At 43.2% G+C, this 9,209-nt stretch overlaps 1 protein-coding gene across 3 annotated transcripts in view; it reads right to left on the reverse strand.

The window, feature by feature from the left end:
• The window catches only part of RDX (radixin), a 30,022-nt gene extending 21,555 nt beyond the window's left edge, over nt 1-8,467 (reverse strand). Inside the window, exons 1-2 of one of the 3 annotated variants that reach the window (XM_053385798.1) lie at nt 8,129-8,467; nt 2,593-2,670 (exon numbers count right to left, since the gene is read on the reverse strand). In XM_053385798.1, coding sequence (XP_053241773.1) covers nt 2,593-2,604 — 12 coding nt within the window. In that variant the 5' untranslated portion in view covers nt 2,605-2,670; nt 8,129-8,467. Of the gene's footprint in view, nt 1-2,592; nt 2,671-5,571; nt 5,597-8,128 lie in introns of those variants that run through there. The other 2 variants (XM_053385796.1, XM_053385797.1) reach the window with 2 other exon arrangements.
• Nucleotides 8,468-9,209: the final 742 nt, after the last annotated feature.

Raw genomic sequence — 9,209 nt, forward strand, 5'->3', positions numbered from 1 at the left:
ACCCAAGGTACTATTTCTGGGTTAGTGGAGTCTGTAACCTGAAGCATATGTAACCTAAAGCGTATGTAACCTGAGGTACCACTGTATTTCTAAAATGAAAGGTTTAGGTTCTATGCCTCTCTGGATATCACACTGACTTCATTTCCTAAACCTGGAAGATATTCTCCCAAATGTCAGATATAAGAGGCTGATTATGATTACTCTGGTGTGATGTACTCGGCACTTGAACAGAGATTATTACTTCACATTTTCGAAACTGAGCCATGCATTACAGGGTACATTCTTATGTACACTGGCTCAAATGAAACCCATCATTTTTGTCTATTAATTTAATACTTTGATCTTTTAATTTAGAGAAGAGGTGTTATTTTAATCTAGAGAAAAATAGTTTTAGATTATAAAAACTTAAATTGACTGGGAGGAAACCGAATGCAACTGAAAGCAAGCGCTCCTCACATTTTTAACATATTTGTGTGTTTAGGTGTTATTGTTTTTTACAATGGATGTGTAGGTGTAATCAATACATGAATCAAAAAACTGATGTTATGTGGTATGGCTTAATTTTTAAACAAGAGGCATGGAGTTACTCTTGTCTGAAAATCATTGTGGTGAAAACAGCAAGGTTAAAAATTGCAGCCCTACCAAGTCAGAATGTTAGCAATCACCACTGCCTACAGTACAAAGTTAACCTGCTCTTGCTTCTTGTCCCACCTGCCACTGGCATGGGCCCCCTCACTGAATGGTTGACCATAAGGGAATACAGCGCTCAGGCCAAAAGAGATTCCCCACTCCAGCTCTAAATGATGCTAGGTAGGAAAGCAGATCAGGAAAAGATTGTATCTTATGCAGGCACACACAAACTGTAAAAGATTATCAAATGTGCACCTGTTACAACCCACCATACTCATGAAAGCTGCACACTTCATTGCACTCTGGCAGTGCTACTAGTGTTACTCTCTAAGCTACGCATTTTCATCACAGATCCATGCATCATCACTACAGTTCATCGGGTTGAATACAAGTCTTTCTAAACTAGCTCACTATATTTGGATATACGCTTAAATAAGGAAAACAAAACAAGACTGTACTCTACATAACAGCAAGACTCCTTTATAGCTACAGATTAGAACAAAAGTGCCTTTATGGCACCCAGACAATAATATTGTTCAACTGCCTTTTAAATATATAGAAAATGAAGCTGCAGTCAGAATGGGTTATTCAAGGCCATAGGCATGGAAGAATATTATCAAACCAGACTTGCACGTAAGCAAACGTAGAAACAAAAAATAGGTATCAGAAACAATGCCAAGAAGCAGCACTCATAGGAAGTAGTTGCAAAATACCAAGTAGTTTTTCATCAGATTACATAGTGTGGTATTAAAATAAGCTTTACACAGGCCAGACACATTAAATGAGTGTTACTAAGTTAGTACTGTATACCTATTGAAATTAATGGACCTAAGTAAGATTTAATTGACCACCACTCCATAGCTACAGAAAATTGTGTCTCAATAAATAATAATTTTCCCTCTCACACATACACAAATCTTGACCAAGAGCTAATCATTTAGAAAACCAAACATAACATACACAGATCCATGCATCATTAAGTTCAGTGCCTTCTTGCAGGCTTCCCATAGTCATCTGGTTTGTGACTGCATGTTTAGCATGGTAAAGAGGAGACTGAGAGGAGCTATTATAGCTCTTCTCATATATCTATAGGGTTGTCACATGGAAGATGGAGCAAACTTGTTTTCTCCTGCTCCAGAAGCTAGGACCTGAACCAATGGATTCAAGTTTCAAGAAAGGAGATTCCGACTAAACATCAAGAAGAACTTTCTGACAGTAAGAACTGTTCGACCATGGAACAGATTCCCACAAGGGGTAGTGGACTCTCCTTCCATGGAGCTTTTTTAGTAGAGGTTGGGCAGCCATCTGCCATGTATGATCTAGCTGAGATTCCTGCATTGTAGCAGGGTGGACTGGATACCTTCAGGGTACCTTCCAATTCTACAATTCTATGATTACAGCCTCCCTCTGGAAGTCTCCTATGATGTTTCTATATATCAATTGAGAGAAAAGATATCAGCAGCAGTAATTAATAGTAATTATTAGCGGGGCTTTTTTTCACCCGGAACTCACTAGAACTCAGTTCTGGCACTTCTCAGGTGGGCGCCATTACCATTACAGTCATACCTCATGTTACGTTTGCTTCATGTTACGTTTTTTCAGGTTGCGTCCTGCGGAGACCTGGAAGTACCAGAAAGGGTTACTTCCGGGTTTCTCTGCTCACGCATGCGCAGTAGTGCTAAATCGCGCTTCGCAAAAGCGCCAAATCGCGCCGTGCACCTGCAGAGATATGGCACTTCAGGTTGCGGGCTTTTCACGTTGTGAATGGACCTCCGGAATGGATCCTGTTTGCAACCAGAGGTACCACTATATAATAGAACAAGGGAGGTGTTCATTGTTAGTTCCGACACCTCTTTTTCTAGAAAAATACCACTGATAATAACCTTACAAAAACATCTGCTATGAGTAGCAGACAATACAATGAGCTGAAAGCCAATCAAGTACAAGAAATAGATTACTTACTGGTTTCGGCATTTTCCCCCCTTTTCTGTGTTTCTGGTTCAGTTAAATCATCTGCTGTACCACAATCTTTGTACTTTTCTGTTGAAACAAAGTAATTATTTATAACTACATGCAGTTCACATTTTACTAACAAGATAACTGGCCCATTAATACTATAAATGTTCAATATGCTGTTAAGTATATACATATGCATCTGCTTTGCATAGCTACATTGATTTTACATGGAAGGAGCAGAACTAATTGGTGCATGAAAATTTCAGAAGACTGTGCTTAATTAGACATGTACAAAGAGAAAATTCTAGTCTTTACAGTTGGCACTTCGTCCTAATATTTGGCTTGTGAGCACCAAAACAAAAAACATTATTATTTCTTTGTTTGAAGCTGGACAGATCCACGTAAAGATTAAACACAAAGGCTACTGGAAGAATTCTATGGTATTTCAGGAAATCTACACTATCTACTTATTACTTAAGTATAATAGCATTTATTTAGAACATTTATATGCCATCTTTCAGTTTTGAAAATCACACAGGGAGCTTCCAAATTAATGTTAATAAAAACTAAACAAATCCAATACCAAACACTTTGACAGCCACTATGCCAGAAAGGCTATAGAAGCAGATTTCTTCCCCCACCACCCATCCCAACCCCAGTCTTAGCTGTATTACAAGAGATGGGAATAAACTGTTGAGTTAGTGCATCATCATATTCAAGTGTCTATTTCCAGCTTATACAATGTGCCTTGCTCTACCATAGCCTTCCACAACCTAATGTCTGCAAGATGCTTTGATCTACAACTCCCATTATTCCTACCCAATGGCCATGCTGACGGGGGTGCTGATGGTCACTGTAGACCAACACATCAGGAGGGCACCAGGTTGGAGGAAGATTGACCTACATTATATGTATTCAATCCACTACACATTGTGGATGTAAGACTGCAGCATCTTATAATCAAGACAGAAAATCCATTCCTCTGCCCTTGAACTCTTCCATCAGCTGTCATTTTACAAACTACAGAAAATGCTATTTTTAATAGACATTTCCACATAATGTTTGCCAAAAGCCTATTATTTATAAAAGATAACCTTTTTATGTCTGTTTAATCTGTTTTTATCTTACATATTCATGAGCATGGGAAAGCTAATAAATTGTTTTAGTATTATTATTTATTAAAGTTATTAATCACTTTTTTGTCATGGCAACTCAAAGCGACATACAATATCTTAAGCAAAAAACAAACACATACCTACAATAAACACAACATTAAAAAATGAATGTTGCACTGCCTGCCATAAAAACGACAATGAATGTTAGAAACTGAGATATAAAAGCTAGAAACCAAACGGCGCCCTTTTTGTTATGGTCACCAGAATATGTCTGTTTTATCATGTTTTTAATATACTGTTAGGAGCCACCCAATGTGGTCGGGGAAACCCAGCCAAATGGGCAGGGTATAAATAATAAAATTATTATTATTATTGTAGGTTTTTTTTAAAAAAACACAAGATGGGGGATCTAGCTGAAGATGCACTGGAAAAGCAGTCTAGAAGAGATGTGACTGCAGTTTCATTCTAGCAAAAGAAAAAAACCAAACCTCTTTTACTCAATCAGAGGGGGTAGTTTGTCAAAACCTGTATTTTAAAAACTTGAGAACAACTTTATGTAGAGAATTTATTTGGTTCTTTTTGCAATTTGTGGTATTTGGAGGATTGCAACTACCCCAAACAACTTGGTATCATCAGCAAACTTTGCTAACTTGTCTCCAGGAAGGACTAGAAAGATGCTCTGTCTCGTGCTAGAAGACTTGGGTTCAAAAAGCAGACAACACACATCCAGTAAATCTCACTCACTGTCACAAATGGGCAGGATCAGAACCAAGAACTAGACCAAAATGGTTTTCTTCTCTATTTTAGTATTTATTCTACTTACACTCCCGCCTTCATACCAAATATGCCATCAGATACACAAAATCAAACTGGCCAGGTACACAGGAAGGGAACCCTTGCCCACATTTTTTCCCCTTTTTGTCATAAGGGTGGGTGTGTATAAACCTCTGGCCAATGCCTGCCAGTAGGATGGTCTACTGTACAAAGGTCAGACTCACATCCATTGCTGCATCCACTTTCACCTCTCTGGCTAAACCTATCACAGGAATGCAGCTCTCACCCTCCCCCCTCCCATGTCCCCCTCAAAGCAGCTCTCAGGTTGAAAAAGGTTCTCCAAACCAGCTTCAGATTGATAAAGTACTTCACAAAAGGCTCATCAAAATCTGTTATGTAATATAAAATTATAAACCGGGTTCTGTTTATGAATGAAGAAGGTTAAGCATATTAATACTGCATCACTTGGCAACTCAGCAAATTAGTGCTGGTAATCTCATTTTCTTCAATTCCTTACTCTGGACTCATACAAACTAAGTTTTCTTAACCAGAATAAGAAAAATGTTTTATATTCCCAAGTTTACCTCAATTTTCAGAACCTTGAAACCCAAAAAAGTATTTTCTGGGGAAAGTAAATGTGCCATCAAATCTAATGCGCACCTTTATTTTTTGCTACGTAATTTGACCAAAAAAGGTGAACATTAGATTTGAGTAAATACGGTATGTAGAACAAAAATTGTTAAGACATTCTACAGAGGCACCACATGCAAAGTGCCCCGAAGAAACCTTTATTACACTGACAAGGATCAGCTTTCTGCAAACAAAATCACTGCCTGACAGACTTTTAGAATACTTTGAGTATGTCTACCTGGGCCTTTGAAATCCAATATATCTATTTTAAGATCCGCCCTTATTCTTTTTACTGTTCTTCTGTTATTTGTTTTAGCTGTTTTTAATATCCTGTTGTTAAATTGCTGTAACTTGCCCTGGGACCTCACAGTGAAGGGCGGGCAAGAAGTATAATAAATAACATGGGACCAGGAGTAGTCTTGTAAACATGACTATAAGACTTCTACAAAGCTTTTAAGTTCCTCACCAAAGATGCCTTTGAAAACTTCAGAGCAAAGGCAGGAAAAATCAGACAATGGAGTGAAACAAGCACTGGGGTCTCCCAAGAAGCATTGGAACTGGTGCTATTTAACACATTCATAAGCTATTTGAGATTTATAGGTGAAAACAAATAACTCAGGACAGTGAAGACCAAGCAGTCAGTGAAGAACTCCAAAACAATCTCTTTAAGCTGGATGAATGGGCAACAAAATAGCAAAACAATTTGTAAAGTGAGGTGCACTGGGGCAAAATACACTAACCACATAAATACTAATGGGATCTGAACTGGAGTCTTCACAAATAAATCAATGTAATTATCAATAGCAGTTGAAGGGGCTGATGGGGGGGCATGATACAGGGGGAAAGGGTTTAAACTCCATGCTTACTTACCTTACACTCCTCCCAACTGCTATTTAAATAACAAAAAGCAGGCACACTATATACATACACTCATTTAATATATCATCTACTTTGGCCCATGATCTGATCCAGTACTGATGCTAACGTGTTCTTAATAAGGGAATTGCAGTCTTAAAGCTCTGCAGCACTGCAAGCATAGAGGCTACATATATCCCGCTGAAGTCAAAGGGACTTAGGCAGCCTATGTGGAGAATTACAGCCAAAGTTCTCAAGCCTTAACTTTTAACTTTACTTTGTTCATAAGCTTACCACCATAAAGGAGATTTTGCATAAAACACTGACCCAAATAACTCATAATACAATTATTGTGCTCGTTATGTAAATCAATACATTAAAAAGCCAAAAAACACGAAAAAGTAGATTTGTTTTCAACAATGGACAGCATCAGTCTTTGGATCAGTTTCATATGATGTCATTCTTTATTTGTCTATTATGGGTGCTTTTATCATGAACACATGATTGGCGCATGGGTGAGCTATACTGTGGCTAAAATTCTGTTTGTGTTGGATTTTGCAGAACTTTTGCACTTAATTACTTTTAAAATGCTTAATCATCCCCACTTCAATCTGGAATACTTTCAAGTTCTCCAGATTCTTGGTCTACTGGCACCTAGCTGAGGTGATTCTAGGATCCAAATTTCAACCTGGGAAGAATAAGGGGGGAAAGGGGGGCATATGGAGCCTAGTGATCGTTTCTGACTCTGCAGGGCTCCAGCAGTCACCATTTCCTTCAGCTGCTGCATGCTTCTATGGACTTTCCCCCTCCTCCTGAAACGGTGACAGGCAAGGGGTTGGGTAGAAGTTTGGCAGCTGCCGACATGAGGAACGTGTTAAAAATGTACTCGTCCCCGTTCGCAACAAGTAGCTGAGCCGCATGACAGAAGAAGCTTCAAGTTCAATCCTCATTTCCGCCCCATCTCTTCTATTCTCTCCCCAATAATACCGACCACTATTACTACACATGCGGTCGGGGGGGGGGGGGCGACGGAGACGACGACGACACTCGATTATTCTCGTACAGCAATTTGCTAAACAAGCTTAACTGGGAAATAAGCCCCGCAAATAATTCCAACAGAGCTTCCTTACAAGCAGATGTGCATTAAGCCTGGGGTGTTAAAAGACTTGCAGCCCGATCCCACAACTGACTTCCGAAATGCAACTTTCTCCCCAGCTCCGGATTGTACAGCCTGCCCTTAAGCCAAGCATATCCAACCAAAATTAATTCCACGCAAACGTGCTTAAGTTCAGGTTGTTCGGTTGCAACCCTCAAGCCAGCGCTAAGTAGGCAGGGATCGTAAACCCTATTGAGATTGCGTGCGTTTGGGGGAGCGGGAGGTTACTACAGAGTAAACACGCTCCGGGCTGCTGCCGTTAGAGCCCCCGCTCTGCCTGCCCTTTCCCTTTTTTTGCTAACAAAGGAAATAAATCAGCGGCAGCGAAGGTGGTCTTGTAAAATGCCGTTAGTTGGAAATGTAAACATTAGAGACAGCCTGCAGCATATGACACTAACCTTCTGTGTGTGTGTGTGTGTGTGTGTGTGTGTACACACAAGTACACATATACGCGCACGCATATATATGCATATAAAGACATATACATGCATACACATATACACACACTTATATATAATAATTACGCCTTCCCGGACCAGTGACCCTCTCACACCAGCCCTTCCTTCCTTCCTTCCTTCCTCAGGGGCTGAGGGGAGTGGGCGGGAGGAGAAGAAAAAGGCGGAGGAGTCGGGAGTCCCCGCGGAAGGAAATACCTTTTGGGGGGGCGGGGAGTGAGTTAGATCGCCGTCGGGTGGGGGGGGCGAGAGAGAGACGAGTTATAATCGCTGCTGAGGGGGGCGAAGGGAAGCGAAGAGTTTCTCTCCCTCAGATACATACATAAACAGTATTTCGGAACTACGATTCCCACCGCCCACATCCCCGTTAAGCTTGCGCAGGAGCAGCTAGTGCGCGCCGAGGGGGGGGTGAGGGTGGAGGGGGCGTCTTCCCTCAGCTTCTGCCCCCCAGGTGTGAGGCGTGAAGATGAAGCGAGGGAGCGCGAGAGGGAAGGGCGAGGCCTGGCAAAGCAGCACCGCCGGGGTCGGCCGAAAAGTAGCCCGCTTTTCTCCCTCACCTGGCGGCTGCGGAGGCTGAGGCAGCCCGGGGGCGGCGAGCTCTTCGCTTTCCTCTTCTTCTCTGCTTCCAGGAAAGAGGATTGGGTCCCAAGCGGCGGGGCCGGAGGTGGGAGACGGGGAGTCACACACGCACCACCACCACGACGGCGCCCGCGCAGCCCCCTCCGCAGCCGGCCAGGAGGCGCTGCAGGGCCGCTCCGAGCGTGGCTGAGGGGCGCGCACCCGTGCGCGCTCTCCCTCACGTCCCGCCTCTCCGTCAGGGCCTCGCTGGTGCTGCTACAGCTTCGCTGCCGGAGACGCGCCAGAAAGTGGCCGCTGACAGGTCCGCAATATGGCGGCGGCCGTCGGTTTAGAATTTTCCTTTTCCCTCCCCCTCCCCACCCTATCAGAGTTCTTGGCGCCTCCGCTCCCCTACCAGGCATGCGCGGACGGAGGCGGGGGGAGCATGCGCCTTCCGCGAGGGTGAAGCCGCTGGTTTTCCCTGAGCTGAATTTGGGAGAAGAGGAGGCGCGCGCGCGACGGGGGGAGGGATGGTGTCAGTAACGGCTGGCGGTAAAGGTCGGCGCACGAGAAGGACCGTTGCTCAGGGTCACGTGGGAGCGGGTCTTGGGTCCCGCTTTATAAGGCTGCAGCCACCTACACACCAATACATCCCGCATCCTGTGCATGTTTACTCAGGAGCTAAGTCCCACGTGGTTAAATGGGAATTGCTTCCAAGTAACTGGTGGATAAGTTGGAGCCCTAGTTGGGAAGAACTCGGTGCTTGAATTGCTGGAGCCGAGGAGCGGGGCCTGGCCTTCCTTGACCTGCTGGTACAGGGTGCTAAGATTTGGCTAAAATTGTGGAGAGTCAAGAAGCAAAGCTTGTATGTTTCATTAAGGGACACACGCATAAAAGTAAAGGGACCCCTGACCATTAGGTCCAGTCGTGGCCGACTCTGGGGTTGTGGTGCTCATCTCGCTTTATTAGCCAAGGGAGCCAGTGTACAGCTTCTGGGTCATGTGGCCAGCATGACTAAGCCGCTTCTGGCGAACCAGAGCAGCGCATGGAGACGCCGTTTACCTTCCCGCCAGAGCAGTA

The sequence above is a fragment of the Podarcis raffonei genome, chromosome 4, assembly GCF_027172205.1.
Source record: "Podarcis raffonei isolate rPodRaf1 chromosome 4, rPodRaf1.pri, whole genome shotgun sequence".
In the NCBI taxonomy this organism is placed as follows: Eukaryota; Metazoa; Chordata; class Lepidosauria; order Squamata; family Lacertidae; genus Podarcis; species Podarcis raffonei.